The 19,302-nt window shown below is 36.5% G+C and overlaps 1 protein-coding gene across 1 annotated transcript in view; it reads left to right on the top strand.

The window, feature by feature from the left end:
* The first annotated feature begins 1,874 nt into the window (after positions 1-1,874).
* The window catches only part of Eip75B (Ecdysone-induced protein 75B), a 139,181-nt gene continuing 121,753 nt past the window's right edge, over positions 1,875-19,302 (top strand). Inside the window, exon 1 of the mRNA XM_074116155.1 lies at positions 1,875-2,549. Within this exon, the coding sequence (XP_073972256.1) occupies positions 2,294-2,549 (256 nt within the window). The 5' untranslated portion in view covers positions 1,875-2,293. The remainder of the gene's footprint in view (positions 2,550-19,302) is intronic.

Raw genomic sequence — 19,302 nt, 5'->3', positions numbered from 1 at the left:
CTTGGTCTGTTCATGAGTGTCTATGAACTAATGATGCAAAACAGTATATTGTAAATTAGCGCTCAAGATGACCTAGTCCCTAGGTCGAAAGCTCGGCAGAATAAAGTTTGTCATGACTGAAACTTTTTTCATACTGTCGCTTCGGATACTTAGTTTTAGGCGGAAATTCACCAACTTTGAATCTTTAAAGGAAGCAATTTTTCAATTTTTCTTAAATAACTTCTACGCTTTTCTTTAATTTTTTATTTTATTTTACTATTCATACATCTTCTAATTAAACATTTTCTCTGGGAAAACTGGGTTTTCGAGGATCTCACGGAACTAATACTAAGTACTCTTTAAAGTGCCAATTTTTATAACAATAAATTTCTGAGGAAATTAGGATGGTGTGGATTTTTTCTTCTCGCTGAGGCCAAATCCTGAGCTAAGTACTTAATTAGCACTTCAGAGTAGTTTCTCTCTACTTCCAGAACGGAACCTACTCTGCTTGGCATATGCAATGCCTTCTTCAATCTACAGTAATGTGATCTACGAACATCCTAACAGTCTCCTCTCTAGAATAATGCCGCAGTAAGTTTTTAGCCAAGTAGCTGCTGCCAAATTCCTTCTGCTGCCTCTGGCCTAAGGTTCTTTCCTGATTGAAAATCCATTTCACGTTGTCACAAAAGAATTTCAGATCCTGAAGCGAAAACTGTGCAGGACCCTTGCCGCTCAAATGATATGCCACATCTCTTTGTTCCAGACGAAAAGGATCTTATCCTCGTACCAATTCTTTGTTGAGAATGATGGTTTTCTGTTTTTTTCGACCGTTCTTTGATGGATGATTGCTTTGAGGAATATCGAGCTGCGGTCATAAATAAATACAAACTTTTTTTTACAATGCAAGCCTTTTCAAATATTTATTTATTTATTTAATTTATATAAATATATATATTTTATTTTTTTAATTTCTTATATATTTTTTATGGTTGTCAATTTATATTAGTGTAATATTCCTTGTGTACAGACCCTGAGGAAGGTAGTAAAATTACCGAAACGTTGGTATAAAGCAAAAAAGTTGTTTTTATTTATGACCGCACCTCGATATTCCTTAAAAAAAAATCATTTGCTTAGAATTTTTAGCCAGTAACATGGCCAGACTTCTTTTAATCTGACTGTTTCCAAAAAAGATGACGTCCGAGGAATTCAATATTTGGTCTCGTTTATCATAAAGCTTGCTCCGAATATTATTACAATCAGCCCCCTAACTTGCGCGAGATATTAAAAGCTTGGTGAAACCCCCTTATACCTTCGGCTCCAAAAATCTTATTTCTATCTTAGAGCCCCAACAATGGTACCATGCAAGCTGCCCTGGCCTTGGTAGCCAGCGGAAATAAACCCTTTTTGACCGGAATAAGTGCTTTTAAAGGCTTGCCGAAGCTGTATCTTCTTCTATAGAAGACTAATAATGATTTAAATATGTAACTGAAATTGTGCGTGTATACTGCAAGATCTAGAGATAACAGTTGAGATTTTTATTACTACTTCTTTATCACACCACGATATTAGATATCGTTGATTTGATTGAAGTGAAATTTGGGAGAAATCGATTCAATGACTGTACACTTTTTCTTTTTTTTTTAATAAATTAATAAAGCAAAAAAATAATTTGATAAATATAGGTGAAATAAACACTAGAGTTGGTACTGTTTGGCTCGTTAGCGCGTTGATTGAGGCAATGTGATAGAACATATTATTATTATTTGGTATAGTTGAGTAGAGGTTGAGGTTGCGCGCGCATATCTTATATCCCCACTCCAGTTGGCCACTAGAGAGGGTTCATGAAACCTTTTCAAGGACAAGGGCATAGCGCATAGCCTCGTAGTAAGACTCGATCTGTCTCGCTACACGTACGCTTCAATTCTAAACAGTTTGCTACTTACGACTGCTCTTTTTTTTCTTTTTTTTTATAATTTAAGTTCCATTATTTTGGTTTACGGTTTTGGTTATTTTTTTCAAAAAATAGTTGTTTTTTTAATGAACTGATGATTTTTTAATGAGTTGATGATTTTAAAAATATATATTACGTGAAACTTATTGTTTCTTTGGCGAGATACAAGACATCATAAACAGAATTTGTGATTTTTGTAGTTTAAAATTTTTTTTTTATTTTTGAAGTGAGTAAAACTGCTGGATTTTGTTTTTATCAAAGGATACACCCCCCCACTGTTGTGAGCCTTTTTGCCCCTCAAACCAAAAAAAAATAAATATTTTTTAAAAAATAGTTCTTATCTAAGTGTTATGTGTGTCCGTAATGGATGGAGGACCAGTAGTGTCTAATCCGCCGATTGTGGTAACCGTAGATAGCGGAGAATTTCGTATACCACAAGCACCGCCACTTGTCACCTCATCCACGTGTCCGCCAAGTATGCGACCACCGCCTCCGCCGCCACCGCCAAAACATCATAGAAATCATCATCACCATCAACAACAACAACAACAGCAGCAACAACAACAACAGCAACAGTTCCACCATCAAGAGGAACCGTCCAGTTCTATGCCTGATTTAGGTAGGAGTTCTTTTTTTTTGGTTTTTAAGGATGCTTGTTGATGTTCGTTTAATTTCGATTTAACTTCCTCTTTGTTTTTCTATCTTCTTTTTTTTACAAAGAAAATTTATGATGCGTTTTCAAGATAACAAGAAAACCTAATAGGGAAGGTTTCAGTTTCTTAAAAAAGATAAACAAAACCTTTTGCTTTTTTCCTTTGATCTCCAAATTTTTGTAGGCTTTCTTTAAAAGTTATTTAGCACGGTTTAAAGGTTGTTTTTAGATTAAAAATTAGTTATTTATTTATTTATTTTTTTTTTTTTTAAATAATTTGTTGTTTTCCGTTTTGTGAGAAAAATAGCCTAAAAAAATTTGTTTAAACTTTGTATGTTTTTAGTGAGCATGTTAACAAAGATAGGCCCCCCCTCTAATTGGGCAATCTATTTTTACAGAATCTTTTTTGGTTAAACAAAATATGTTTCATTAATTTATTTTTTTGGGGGGTTTTTTGTTTTATGTCTTGTTTACAATATGCTTAATAATTGTTTTTGTTTAAAGAATTTTTCAGTTTATTTTATTTATTAATTTTCATAGAAATGTTATCAACAATTTTCTTCTTAACTTCAATTGCTCATTGGACTTAATTAACATATACTGTAGATAACTTATTTAAATCATTTCCCGTTGGAGGGGGCAAAAAAATTAAGGCACTTTTAGGGCAGAAGTTAATTTAAGATTACAATTAAAGTACCATTTGCCCTTTAAACCCTTCATAAACTGTAAAATAATTAAATTTAATAAATATATCAAGTAAAATTTGCAATTTAGGGGAAATTAATGGCTCGGAAAAGCCTCAACTACTCTGAGGATTCATAAAAGATTTTTTTTCTTCCTAGTTTTCTTGGTTTTTTTCCGATTTCCCGATTTTTTTCTCTTATAAGAAATGTCATGGTTCAAAGAATTTTTTTTTTTTTTTTTTTTTAAGTTGGTATCTTTACTAGAAAAGTATTGGTTACGTAACCGAGGAACACACGAAGTTAACCTGAAATAGATTCGTAATTGTTTCAGAATCGTGAGACTATTTTATTTTTTCCATTTTTGGGAATCACAGAGCCTCTAAATGCATATTTCCGGTCGTAATACCCCCACCCCCGCTTACAGGCAAGAAGAGAAAGTTAAATAAATAAACAATAAAATAAAAAATCTGGCATTAAAACAGGAAGTGGGTATCGTGTTTTCAACACAGAACAGTGAGCCGAGGACCATATGGATCTTTCTATTGTCAAGATTATGGACCAAAGAAGAATGACGTAATGCACCTGTGGTTGAAGGGCATCTGGCCCTGGCTAGAGCCCTGTGCTCTAAGAAAGCGAGAGTAAAGAAAAAAAAAAAACCCGCCTACCTTCTTCCTTCCACTCACTACTAGGACTCCTCTTTTCACTTCTAAAACTAGGCCAAACTGAAAAGGGCTGCTGGCTGTCCTTTTTTTTTGTCCTTTGCCTATCTGTGTCGTAATGTAGGTAGTAGTCTTGCAAATCGATGTTACTTGCATTTTCAATTTCACTTTCTAATTTTTACACTTTCTCTTATTTTAGTTTAAAAGTCTTAATGAAGCATTCCATTTCCTTGTAACAAGAGTCAAAAGTAGTATTTTTAACCGGAAATAAATTCTTGTGGTTTCGAGAACTTTATAAAATGATTGATCTGTTTGAGGACGTGTAAAAAGAATTAATGAAGCATGTGAAATTGTTGAAGTCTCGCAACTTTTTCTTAAAAATGGTTCTTAAGTATTTCCCCACCCCCCTCCCATTTTCTAAGTAGTTACTCATTTAACTATACAATTATTACTTAAAAAGAAAAAGTTATTTGCTGCAAAAGACTCGCATGATTTTTTTCTCTTACCGCAATTGACGTAACATAATTGTCTTGAAAATTGCCGTGGAAAAAAACAAATCACTGAAATCCTTGTAAAGTGGCACTTCCGCCGGAATCGATCTTTTTCTTGTAAGTTTCGATGTTAACGTAAATATTGAACAGATATTCATTGCGCTTAAATAGCATTTTTAGAGAAATAAATTTAATCCTTCTCCATCTCTTGGAACTGTTTTAAGAAGCATTTTCCTTTAGAAAGAAAGACGTTATTTGAGCTTATTTTTGTTATTAGATATTTAGGTGTAATGAGCGTATGAAGTTTAAAGGAAATAGTGGCAGCTGTTTTCGTGAAAATTACCCAAAAAAATAAAGAAAGAAAGAAAATGAAAAATGTATTTATAAAGAGGTACTCATTCAAAGGATGGATTTTCCGTTCTGCCGTGCTCTCTTCTTTTTTCACGCACTAACATATGCAGACACAGGAATTTGTAGAAACCATTTTTCCGGAAACAGGAGACCCTTAAAACGTGTATTTCCGGGGTGAACACACACACAAAAAAAAAAAAACGGTAAATCTCCTCTATAACAATATCTTCTAGTAGAATTGTTGTTCATTATTTTTGGTGACTGATTCATAGTTTCAATTGGATGAAAAATTAATGCCAGTTTTCAGTCGAGATACATTTATTCTGCCGAACTTTCTGGACTAGGGACTAGGTCATCTTCAGGGCTAGTTTACAAAGTAATATTTTTAAATTACAGGGTTGGTGTGTCTTCTGTCTTGGCAGTCCATGAACTGACAAGACAGAAGTCACACCAACCCTGTAATAAATAAAATATTACTTTGTAAACTAGCCCTGAAGATGACCTAGCCCCCAGGTCGAAAGCTCGGCAGAATAAATGTATCACGACTGAAATGGCAATTATTTTTTCACTTCTAGTAGAAATTATTCGACATTTTGGGAGGGAATCTATAGTTATCCTTCCCAATCTTCTTCAGAGATCTTGGTGGTCCCTACAGATATTCCAGTGGTACAGTCCTACTACTGATACTGACATCATCAGAAAGTTACCCAAAACATCGATAGAGGTTGATGAAATCATTTATGTATGTATTTAGGTTGTAAGTTATAGATTTTTTTTTTTATATATCTTTTATTTGAAATTTACACCTGCACTCGTGCAGTACAATAAGTAAATATGCTGGGCGTACAATAAAAATGGCGTGGCAATCATGAATGATGATCATCCAGTGATGACCATCATTAGTCTACCAGTTGGTCACGGGGCCAACGGCGCCTCAGCCGTCTTCGGGGGTTGGAGGGAAGTGTGGTTGAGAATAGGTTTGCAGCTAAAGGATTAGGGTGAAATGATAGTTTTTGGTGGAATGTGTTGTAGCGGGTTTTGGCAAGTTCTGTTATAAATGGAATGTTGAGGTCTGTGTGTATGGAGTGGTTACTGACATAAAAGGGAGCGTTTACAATGCGGCGGAGTATTTTAGATTGGAGTGTTTGTAATCTGTTGATGTTAGATCGTTTAGCTGTCCCGTAAAGTTCAAGTCCGTAAGTCCATATTGGAGCAAGAAGGGAAGTGTACAGTCGACGCTTGTTCTGTAGTGTTAGTTTTGAGCGTTTGTCCAGTAGTCTAACAAGGAGTTGTAGATTTAAAGCAGGAAGTTGCTTTTACTAAATCCACTGCCACCTTAAAGTTCTGTGAAGTGAACAACGGGTCAGTGATTCTCAAGGGCATTGTAAAACTAGTAAGCGATCAGGGATACTACAATAAACATGCGGGCTACGACGGGGATGGAATCAAAAAATAAATTCTTACGTTACCCTTACCCATATAAATCATACAACGTTTAAAGGATCCTGCAGAGATAGTCGATGAATCAAGTGTTCTTGCAGACCATCTTTATGCACATCTCATCCCCCCTTACGTTTACTCATTTATTCACTTTATAATCGTCTAAAACCCTACTGAAGAAAGACTGACATTTGGAGGCGACCGCCATTAGGTTTTTGGGTTGCAGTCTCTTTTTAATCTTCATTGCTGGTCCGACTATGGACTACTGGCAGTCACAAAACTTGAACTTCATTTTTCAATGTAAGCCGCATCAACTTCTGAAGCCTTCGGCGTCCGGAGCTTCTTTTTTAGTGCAATACCGGGGTTCGTAACAAGCTCCTAGCTAGAGGAAATCTAGAGGGCCAGCAGCTGGATTCAAACCCCTGGTATCCCCGCGTTCGTATCCAGTATCCGCTAACCGCTTACCTGATTAATTTCTTCCCTTTTTATTATTTCAAACCCATTTTACTTTAAAAATAAAATTCATTCTCAAATTAAAATGTTAAAAAAATGGATAAAATTATCTTTTTCCAATTTCCTACAACATCCCATTCAGGAAATATAATAAATATCGATATTTGATTGATTAAATATCTGTTATACAGCCTTTTTGATAATTATTGTTTATATATAACGTATTATATATGTGTTAGTATGTATGTTGTGTTAGTTATTTGACCTTGTTTTAGCTTTGTGTGCTAGTGTTTGTGAGTGTTAGACAAAGAGAGAGATAAAGGAAGGCTCTTCCTAGTTTCACTATATGTATATGCATTAACTATATACATATATACTATATAAACGTATGTACACACACTTAGATATTATACAGGAGTTATTGTCCTTGGAGGCCGTTCTCTCATTCTCTCTCTCTCTCTTACTCTGTTCATTACATACTCACACTCACACCTACAAGATTATATATATATATATTTACTTAAAACATAATAAATACTAAGACAAGTTTTAGAGTCACGTGGTCATTTACATTCACTCATTAGTATGAGTAATAAATGCATGTATACGAGTGATTGTATCTCTCTCGCTAATATTAGTAATTCGTTACTAATTAAATTAGGTGATTTTTTTTTTTTTTTTTAAGAAAATCTTATAGAGGAAAAATAAAAGAACTATGCGAAAAAAGAAAATATTTTGCCCAATTTTTGAATAATTTTGTCCTAAAATGTGGCATCACTTGTAAATGATGGCGTGATAGGTTAATTACCTTTGAATTATTATGTTTATTATGGTATTAGATTGAACGAAGCCCTAATTCCCACTAAGTACACCAAAGGCTGTCGGTTTTCTAAGCCTCTTGCACATGCGTAGGTTCCTGCACTTTATGTGATTAGTCTTGAGAAAACTGAGGTTGTAAAGACTATCTAAGGAAGTACTCGGCTGAGCGAAGAGATTATCTGTTCAGAAGATTTTCTATTTTCCACATTGAAATCGCTAAAAATTATTATTGACTAAGTTATACTAAACTTTTGGTTGATTTAATTACCCCCTTTAGGGCCTTGGAAGGTCCTGATATGCCCAAGGAGTTTCCGCCATTCCTTTTTCTGTTCCGTGTTTTTGTTTTTGGTACGTCCTCGTTTGACCCTCATTTTATGGCGAAGGTATTGCTTCACTTCATCCAGCCATTTCAGTCATGGTCACTGCTCTTTTATCTTTACTTCCTGTCTTACCATATCCTGCTGGATGGACCTACACTATACGGCCGTCAAAGCAGGCTTCCTCTTCTTGTGTTTGGGTGTGGCCAAATCTTTCTACGGCTAAAATCATTTAGCACAATGATGTCTATTTTGGGAAGAGACAAGATCCAGAATGAAATGCTCCGAATTTCTCGCGAACATGAACCAAAAAGCAATAACTTGGATAGTTAAGCAGAATGGCTTAACCGAAGGATCGTAGGTCCCCGGAAGTAAACTCGGAAAGACTTATAACGAACACATAGAGAGGTTATATAGCGTTAACAGAGCGAGTGACTTCGCAAATGAGCAGTCAGAGAATTCTGGACAAAGACAATGACAAAAGAAGGAGCTACGAGCAAGAAAACTAAATTCTTCTACTCACTGACTACTTCCTGCTTTTCCTGAGTGAATACTCAAGCTTTTCCGGTACCATATAGATCGATTCGGAAGCGATATAGTTGTATCAAAACGGATTTCTAAGTTATAACTCCTTGTGTTATATATTTATTGCTTACATACACATGTGCATGTTACGCAAATAGGAAATTTTCGTCTTTTTCAGAGTGTTACTTCATTTTCTGTTACAAGTCGAATGTTATCGTTGTTTATAGTGTTGCGCGCATTACTACCTCTTATTTTTATAATTTTTCAAATTCAAGACGTGTTACAAGTCTGAGGTCATCAATGGTAACCAGGAAACTCCTGGTTTACACTGCCGTCATCGGGACTATGTTCTCTTGTTCCTGTCGGTGACAGTCATTAAAAAGAAACCTCAAATTTTGTATTCTGTATAAAATCCGCGAAAAATTACTTAAACCACATCATGATATCATAGTTAAAAGCTAAAGTTTTTACTTGACAAATACCGGAAGTTTACAGAACGGTAATAAAAGTAATTTTTTATAATGATATAAAGGAAACGGCTGGAATCGACCAAACTTTCGGGGACAACAAACACGTCATGCTTCCGGTCAGATTTGTGTGGCAGTCAAGGTTGTGTGCGTAAGTTGCCCCTGACATTAGTCAGTTTTCATCTATATTATGTGTAACATCCGGATATTTAATTTTTTTTTTTTTAATTCACTTATTTTCTTCCGGTGGGTTTTTCAATTATTATTAAAGCGCTAATCGCTGATTCTCTTGAATTTTCTTTTTAAGGACAAATTGTTTTAAAAGAAAATTTTTTCTATTTTTTGTTTTTAAATTTTTGTCTCAACTAAAAAAGAAATTTTACTTAACAGAAAATAGTTCATTTAATGACGTAACTATAGAAAATTAACTTTCACTTTGTTATCTTTAAAACTATAAATACAGCAACTAGGTTAGTTATATTTATTTCATTTGAAATCAATATTTATTGATTTTGCAAGAGACTTTCAAAAAATTAAATGTCTTTAGTGTTGTGAGGACCTCATCTCTCTCAAAGAATGGTCTTAGAAAATTGGTCTAAACAGACGCTTTCGACAACTAACTAAACTCTTTAGACGATAGAGATCTGAACAGACTCTTGGCAACAGAAGACTAATTAAAACCCATCTTGGCTTCCTGACCAGTGGGGTTCATCTAAACGTACCAATCTTCAAAGAATTCTACAATCTAAAATACTTCCATCCGTAGTAAACGCTCCATTTTTACTTCTCAAATCGGGCTACAAATAGATCTCAACATTTCTTTCATCACCCAAATCGCAAACTCCACATCAGCCTGTAAATCCACTAGCTCGAAATCATTCTAGAACTTTCTGGCAACCCGACAAGACGTCTTAAAGGACAGTGGTCTCGTGATCTCCTCTCTAGTGAAGAGAGTGGACCAATAGTTTTGTGTTTTTGGAGTGTTACCACCGGGTAACTTTTCCCCTAGTTTGAAACTACTTTTCTCTTTTCACTTTGCAATTTAAGGCGCCAAGGCGCTGATTGTAGCAAAAATAATCGCCGAAAAATAAATTGGTTACTGTATTTGTAAAACTGCCAATATTACTGAAAAACGGAAATTAGCAATTTCAATTTAGAATGGAATATAGGCGAATAAGCTTTTGGAGTAAATGAGGCAAGCGGAAAAGTCCATTCAGTGCTACTGTTACTGAATGGACTTTTTAGTGTTCGAGGATTTTCGTAGAAAACTGAAACTTTGTATGCCCCTAAGGAAAAATGCTTCTGGAAGCAGTTATGGTGTAGAGTTTGGGGGTTAACCCTTTTTTCTTTTAAGCCGAGGAAAGTACAATCTGTATACAGATCAGGATAAAGTAGGCCTAATCAGAAAATGAAGACTGACACAGCTTGGCCATTTGAAGCACTTGGAAAATAAGAGATCAGTCAAGAGATCATCAAGAGATCATCAAGAGACTGTTCCTAGGTCATCCAAGAAAGAATTGTAACGCAAAAAGCAGAATATCTCACTCTAAAGTTCCATTATTGGAAATTGAACAGCCAATTAAAATAAATTGCGAATATTTTCACTTAAAACACTAGATTTTCCTTTTTTGACTGACGAGAGCTTTTGAGAAGTTGTAAAAAAAAAAAATACTGTAAATGAACTTATGCCTTGATCTGATATTTTATTTATTTTAAAGGAAGAAAAGCTTCGCAGGAAAATGGGAAAAACCAAGGTATAAAATAGAAGAGCAACAATCATTGGCCGGTGGTAAGATTCAGTCCACAGTATCACCATAGCAGCCGCCGTTGTTATGGAAACAGTTGTTAAATATAACTACAATGTTATATACGTATTGTGTACGGTACTGTTATTCATTTCAGCTAGCTAGTGAATTTTCATATTTCCTTTGACTAGATCCTTATTTCAAAGAATGGGCACTCGCTTTTCTCTAGTAGTTTTTCCCGCTGAGTTTCACCATAAATTTATGTATTTCCAGTCTTCTATCTGCACATAGTGGTACTATATCATCCTTAACATCTTAAGGAACCTCTTTTCCTACTTCTAATGTGTTAATTAGTTTTTTCATTTTGGTCATCTCCCTTTCTTCCGTTGAGATTTCAACATCCGCTTGTTGCGTACCATTCTTTCATTTTATTTATACATTAATGATTGTATTATTTCAAAATGCAGTCTTGACATACAGCTCTGAAACCTGGACCACATCTAAAACAGATGAGAGAAGCCTCCTAGTCTTCGAAAGGAAAATACTGCGGCGAATTTTCGGCCCAGTACGTGTGGGACAGGAATGGAGGTCTCGGACGAATCAGGAGCTGTATGTAATGTTTAAAGGAATAGATGTGGTTAAATTCATGAAATTGGTTAGTCTTCAGTAGGCTGGGCAAGTGGTAAGGATGAGGGACGAGGAAATCCCAAAAAGGGTGACGGATGAGCACCTCCATGGAGTTAGGAGAGTTGGGAGGCCTGAAGCTGCGCTGGACGGACGGTGTTGCTAGGTCGTTGCTGAATATTGCCGAATGGAGAGCGGCAGCAAAGAGCAGGACTGACTGGCCGGAAACTGGTTGAGGAGGCCAAGACTCAGCATTGAGTTGTAGCGCCATTGGATGATGATGATTATTATTATTTCAGAACGCCCACTAGGGAGCGAATCAAGCTTCATTATGTGGGAAGTAATATTCAATTGATTGATAAGTGTCATTCATAGATTGCAGAAACAATATGAGAAGTAAAAAAATCAAACTTTTACGAAAAGTAAAAGAAACTAAATGCGTATAAAGTCAAAGAGGATGATGAGCAGATCGAAAAGATTTGGGATTGGCCGCCTGATGTAAACGTTCAAGTCCAAACAAGTACTAACCTGTTCACTTTATCACTTTCCATGAATGACCTGAATCATGTTGAAGGTTGCACAGAATTGATTGAAGCTGGGAATTAATAAGACATTGAAAAGATTTCTCTCTTTATTAATGAAAGGGAAAAGTTATATATATACATATAGATATATAAGCAATACAGTGAAACTGGCGGTTCTAGACGGTTAGTTCCCGCGCGATTCCACTTTTACTTAATGTGTCTTCCACTCGTGCTTGCAGTGAGCGCGCCATCACTTTCGCGCCACTAACATTTCACTTTCATCCTGAAGAAATGTTAAAAAGAAACTTTTATTTTATATTCTAATTAATAAAACGTTAATTAATTTCTATTAATTTAGTAATTTAATTTAATTTGTGTTTGTACCTTTTTTAAAAATAAAAATTTGGTTACTTCCGCAGTGCTGGATGCTGTCGCAATGTATCAATACAGATATTTCCGGTGTTAACTCTAAATCGGAGTACATCTGCAGCTATGTTCCCATAGTGACAGGTGTCCAAGTAAATGGTGTCCTTAGTTTCTTCTTAGTTCATTGATATATACAAAATTTTAAGGATTTGGCAGTGGGCCTACCAAATCGAAGCAAAAACTAGCTTGAACATACGAGGTCTGTAAATTAAGTAATGAGACTGATAAATTTTATTCAAAAAGAATTACAATTCTATATTGGTCCTTCAAAATGACTTTCTTCTGAAGCCACCCAGCACTGGAGACGTTTCTTCCAGTCCTCATAGCAGGGCTCAAACTCTGATACTGGAATAGCCTTCAGCTGGTCGGTTACAGCCGTTTGAAGTTTTCGACTGTCCCAAAATGAATGAGTTCCCTTGAGGTGATTTTTCAACTTCGGGAAGAGAAAACAAGTCACAAGGACTCAAGTCAGGCGAATAAGGAGGCTGAAGAGCCACAGGAATGTTTTTACTGGCCAAAAACTCTGGTTTATTGAAATTGCTGTGTGACAAGGAGCATTATCGTGAAGCAACACCCACTTGTTCTTGATGTTTGGTCTCACACGAATGAACCTTTTTCGAAGTTTTTCAAACGGTCAATTAACACTTTTATCTTGGGGTTCTTGAAAAACTTCGAAAAAGGGTCATTCGTGTGAGACCAAACATTAAGATTCAGTAATACTCAAGGCGCAGCAAAATAAATAGATAAAGGGAAACAAGGAGGCAGCCGATTTGGCTATCCCAAACACCACCATATCCTGAAAATCCCCATACGATCCTGACTAGAAAAAACGGCCAGCAATGCAAAGAAGATAGCTAGCTTTTCCCACCTCTCCTTGAAGATGAAGTCCTTAGGATCAACATTACTCAGCCTGGGCATCTGTCTTATATAAAAGGTCCATGCTATTACTGACTGATGACTGGACATGAACTTAGTTGAGGAGATATTTCTGGGCGAGCGGAGACACAACGTCCTTCACATAGTTAAGTCCGTCTGTCTCGAGGTTTCCTTTTTTATTAGAATACGCCTGCGCTCTACAAGAACCATTCAACCGTCTATAAAACACTTTTACTTTTTTTTTAAAAAAATATTTTTTTTTGTCTTTGTCACAACTACATGAATGTTCGACCTTCAAGAAAGTAAAAAGACCAGGACTCGTCTTGGTGCTGTTGGGTGGGGGGAGGAGGAGAAAAAAAGGATGAGAAATAATGTTACCTGAAATCGAAAGTAGGTTTTTAAGATGTGTTAGTAGTATGTTTTAGAGAAAGGGCAGAGGGGGCCCCAGTGTTGCCTCATAGTCAGCTGTGAAGCACCTGCACTTCTAAAACCTTCCACCTCCCACCCGAAATAAGGGCTCCTCCCCTCTCACTCTCTGTCACTCTCACGCACACATGCACCTTGTCTTTAGTATGTTGAAGTCTGTCTCTTTACGAAAAATCGACCTTCACCCGATAGACTAACACCAACACATTTAATGCCCTTCCTAACCCTAACAGTGGCTTTTTATTCCTTTGGAACTCCTTCATCTTCGGTTAACATCTTTAATTAATATCAACTAGGGTTTTTCTTAAAAAAAAAAGAAAGAAAAATATTAGTTCTAAACGAACGAGTAGTCAGTCGTAATTCAAAAATATAAAAAGCGTGGAGGGAAACTCACCCCAATTTGTCTTAGTATTAGAGGTTTTATTAACCAGAACTTTGGTTGTTTCCGTTTTCCTGCGAAACGTCCATTTTGAGATATCATAAAAAAAGTTCTTTTCTAATATTATCTAAGTTTAGGGGTTTGAAACTCAATTAAACCATTGGCCACTTTGGTGCAACAGGCAAGATTCACGCGGGCCCACAACATATTTCCGAATATCTGGATTCAGAGACTGAGAACAGACAATCTTCTTCATTAAGGTAGATAGATGTTGACTATACTTAATCTTGATCTGTATAACGTTTTATTATAATTTCATAGACGGGAAATAGTTGCTCACACAACAAGAACGTACTCCAAAAATAACCAGCAAAATTTTGTACAGCAAACATTTTTGGATATTTCTCACTCTAAATAAGAATATATTTTGGGAGAATTCCTACTTCGTCTTTTAGAGCCGAACCATTCTGGAATTCCACTGAGAGTGGCAGACATATTTGGCTTCTGAACGTCGCCAGAACTAAGTCACCGCGTTTATACTAGCAGGAAAGGTCCTTGGCCAAGTGTACACTCGTCTTCAGCAGTATAAAGGGTTAACAAGGAATTGGTGTATACGGTATTGCCTCCAATCTCCTTCCCATAAGCGCTATTCATAACATTTTTTTTATATTTTTCCTTTTATTTCAGTACATCGTGGGGGGCCACCAAAAAAATTACCTCAGGGCCTTTCCTGTCAGTTTGACACCCCCTGATCTAAGTTATAACCAAACTTTTCTTCCAGTCACTAATATTGGTCCGCTGCTCAGATAAAAGACTAACAGGAAACATTCTCGTTCAACTTAAGCCACACTCGACTATATTAGAAAACCGATTAAGACTATCACTAAAGAATAAACTTGTCTTATACAACACCTAAACCAATATGGGAGCTACGGAATCGAACATCGGGGTTGCAGTGAGCTTACGTAATCGAAGCAAACACTAGCTTGAATACTTCCGATTCAGTAATACTCAGCGTGTAGTGCAGCTATAATAAATAGATGTAGGGAATAAGCAGTCAGCCGATTTGGCTATCCCATACTACCTACACGTTCACTATATCTACTAAGCATCACGATCTTCTAAGAATTTGAACCTTACAATCAAACTTTTATTGCATTTTTTTTAATTTAAATTAAAAAAAAAAAATATTTGAATAATTTCCCAGGGAATTTGGTTTTATTTACCTTCCGGTGGCGTGTTTAAAAGTGCCATTTCAGTTAAATGGGCAGTCTTACCATCTGGATGAAGAATGAAGTCTATTCCAAAAATTTGGAGTTTAAAAGGCACCTATGAATGGGAAGATTGAGGGTCTTATTAAGAAGAAATCTCACCAGATTTTTCAGATATCCTGTACCGGAAGTAAAGCCAGAAATGAAATCAGAATGAGTTTAAACTATGCCAGGAATTCTTAGTCTAGAATACTCTGGATTTGGAGTAGAGAAAGTTTGTGCTGATCAGTGTGGCTGTGCACATGGTGACTCTACAGAACGAACACACATGCCGACCTCCAGGTGGTCTGAACATCCCCTTACCATGTCACTCTCTCCTTCTCACTCACCCTCACTTTCTAAAATCTATAGACAGGGTTTCTTCTGTTTCTTCTTTCTTTTCTTTTTTGCGCCAACAATCCCAAGTAATAGTAAAAACTCCCCCTCCGCGATCTTGTGCAACCTCGAGTACCCCTTCTCCATCCGCGTTGCATTAAAAGGGTAGGACCTTTCTTACACACCCACGTAACAATCTGGGTCCAGGTACGTGTGCATCACAGACACTTTCTTTCTTCGTTACACCCATCTCTCTCTTCTTCTCCTTCTACTTCTTCAATATCCTGACCTTCATCTCATTACTTCTGTCTCTTTTTTCTTTACTCACCCTCTCTATACTTTAACCAGCAATCGGCTGCCTTCCTCTCTTCTCCATCTGCCCTTGTATTACGTTTACCCTTATAAACACTTGAACTATTTTAAAAACTAGGTCTCTCTCTACCTAGGTAGCGATTCCCCTTGCTTCTTGATCAAATAGTTGATCCTTTTCCCTCCCTGAATTCTTTTCTATTTAATTTTGCTATGATTTCACTTTCTTTATGATGCACTTTTCTATGTTACGTTCGTATTGTTAGCTGCCGACATTGTTAACCTTTTTTTTTATTGTTGAAGTTATATCAATGTTACATTTTCGTATTTCGCAAAGTTTTGGTATTTCACAAAACCTATATTTATCGATCTTTCTGGGAGTGAGCTTACAAAATAAGATGAGTGCTTAGTTTTTTTGTTTTTTTTAGAAAGAGAAAGCAAAAAAACTAAGTCCTGAACGGTCTTTCTCGCAGAGATGTTCTCGGTAAAAGTGTTGTAAAACAGTAGAGACTGTACTACTTTATTTCACTAAAGTATTATCCTGAAAATGTAGTCAGTTTAAACTCTACAGTTTAAAGTTCCAATCAAGCTAAAAATATATCTGCTACAAGTTTATTTATGCAGATAAAATAATTACCTAATATTTAATGTCAGTTTTCACAACTTCCGTTCAACAACGGAACTATTTTCAAATACATTAACATTTCGGCTAAATTTAGAACCGTGATTTTTTTTATTTATCCTTTTATTGAGGTTTACACCGTACCCATAGGGCACAATAAGTAAATGAGATAAATGTAAGATTACAGTAACGTGGCAGACGTGAATGACGGTCATCCAGTGATGGCCGCCATTAGTCTCCCAGTTGGTCACGGGGCCAACGGCGTCTCAGCCGTCTTCGAGGATTGGAGGGTAGCGTAGTTGAAGACCAAGTTTGCAGCTAAAGGGATGGGATGAAATGGAGAGTTTTTGATGAAAATTTTTATATCGGATTTTGGCAAGTTCTCGGAGATGAGTGGAATTTGGATATCTGTGTGTATTGTGTGGTTGCTAACATAGTAGAATGGAGCGTCTACTATGCGGCGGAGTATTTTGGATTGGAGTGTTTGCAGTCTATTTATGTTTGATTTTTTTAGCTGTTCCGTAAAGTTCGAGTCCGTAAGTCCCATATTGGTGGTGAGAAGAGCTGTATAGAGTCGTCGTTTTTGTTCTGTAGTGAGAGTTTTGAGCGTTTGTAGAACTTGAATAAGGAATATCGTTATTTAAACAGAGGTTAAGGAACAAAAACTTGGTTAAGTGATTTATCTCCTTTTCTTTTTCGGTTTTTGTAAAAACCAATGGTTCCTTGGCGGGAGGGGGACGGGTTCTTTTTAGAAGCCATTCTTCCCATCTGAGACCTTTCCGTAGCGGGAAAGTGTTCAAGTTATACTCTTGAGAATTGTAATAAGATGAAGTTGGGTACGTGAGTGTGTTCAGAGAATATTTAAAATATGTATTTCCTGTAAAAAAAAAACTTCAAACTTCGGAAACTCTGTCCCAATCACAAATGCTTTTCTGTAACACTAAGGGGGAAGTAAGAAGGAAATATGATTATTTCAGTTTAGATAATCACAGGAAGTGATGTGAGAGAGAGTGACAAACTGACAGACAGAAGAGTGTAGAACGTTAGAGGAAGGTTGGCAAGCCTGCGGAGGGACTTGCGAGTGCATTGCACTTGCGCGCCAATAGGGCCTTGACCTCCAGGATATCCTCTACTCCTTCACCTGCTGCCGCTGCCGCCGCTCTTGTTATACTCATCAACAACAACAACACAGCAACGTCAACATACTGCGAGGGGCCGACAACCTGCACTCTGCGCAACGGCCGCAACTACCGGCAGTTCTCCCTTGCCCGCTCTGAGTACTGAGCTGTACTCTTGCCAACCGCACTTTAAAAAAAACTAAAATATATCTTTGATTGTCATATTTCTTTTTCTTTCCACATGATATAATAGTCATTATCATTACTGGATGAAAAATAGGTTTTGGAGATCGGTACCAAATTTTCTATCATTACTTCCGTTAAAAACCATTAGTTAAGGTATAAATAAGTTTTTTTTGTATCGATTATAATTCAAAACAATTAGATGATTTATTGCTGAGTTATTGTTGGCTTTATAAGGGCGTATTTGGAAAAGTAAATGACTTCTCATGAAGTCTTCCTTCCGCTAACTTGGGTCACTGCACAGTGATGGGGGTCACCGATTTCAACTTTTTTTTCCCCTGTTGCGTATTTTAGGTCGAAAAATGTTAGAACCGTGTTCCTGCATTCTTGAGATGCTATTTACTATCAATTTTTATCGGCCATTTTTCCCCTCACAGTAAAATAAAAACCATCAGCATCAATGCCATCATTTTTCAGGAGAACAAACTTCTTGGAGCAACATCCCACTGCTGGGGCCCCTGGCCTGCTCTAGAATTCCATTACTTTATCGCTAGCCACGATTTTCAGCAGTCTTGTATCATGCCCAGATGGATTTCCGACCTGCCCAACGTTTCTTTTTGCTCCTGATTCACCAAACTGCACTCTTCTGGGAATTGCAGTTTTCTTTTTCCACCCTGCTCCCCGTTCGCAGTCTTGTCAACTGGTTATACTTGACAATATCCACTTCCGAGTACTATAACCTTGCGCCACAATGTTGTGATGCACATTTGCTCCAGTGTTCATTTTTCTTAATTGATTCATGTATCTTTTTGTCTAAGACGAGTAGCTTCTGCTCCATCACCTAGGTCATAGCCCAAGCTTCAGCTCCTGCGTCAAAAAATTATGCTTTTAATTGCACTTTGTACAAAAACACATTTTTGGCCTTTTTAAATACCTCATGTGTCCCGTAATTGCATTTACTGACGGTTATAAGTCTCAGGTGTACCTACACTCAAGATAAGATTCTAGTAGGGCGACCCAATGGCCCTACGCCACTGCGGCCTCTTTGGATCTCATTGTGGCTCAAGCAATACAGCTTAATGCTCTCATGCCTCAAAAACCTACTTAAAGCCATTATTCTTGTTTCTTTGCCTAAAAGTTGCACGCATAAAAACTGTAATTTCGCTTATTTCTTTTATAAAGCAGTAAATCGAATTAATGAATTAGCAGCACTCGATACAAAATATAATAAGGAAATAAATTTCATTTTGTAAATACAAATTTTTTTCCCTGGATCCAGGAAGTCCTTTTGTACTCTTCCTTTGACATAAGCACGCCCTGGGAACTACGAAAGGAAATTAAAAAAAAAAAAATAAAGAAAATAAAAAAGTTTTTAGATTCAAATTAAACTGTAAGAGCTAGTAATTTTATTTGTATCATTTCCGCCTAAAACAAAAACGTGTTCGTAGTTTATAGAAACAAAGTTCAAAGAAAACCAATGTAACACTTCCGGTCTAGTGCTCTATTAGTATAAAATTATACCTAAAAAATTAATTTATATTTATAATTATGTAGATAATGGGGTGTCCTCCTCCAAACCTGGCAAAGTGTCATATCCGGTTGGCTGAATTTTTCTAAAAGATTACGGACGTGTCCGGGAGGTGGTGCCTAATTTAAATATTAAACTTAAACTCGGCTATTTTCAGTTTGTGGGTTAT

This window comes from Rhodnius prolixus, unplaced genomic scaffold (assembly GCF_049639745.1).
Source record: "Rhodnius prolixus isolate KJV_2025 unplaced genomic scaffold, Rpr scaffold_13, whole genome shotgun sequence".
Lineage (NCBI taxonomy): Eukaryota > Metazoa > Arthropoda > Insecta > Hemiptera > Reduviidae > Rhodnius > Rhodnius prolixus.
Note: the sequence above shows the minus strand (reverse complement) of the source record. Positions and strands in the feature narration are given on the sequence as shown.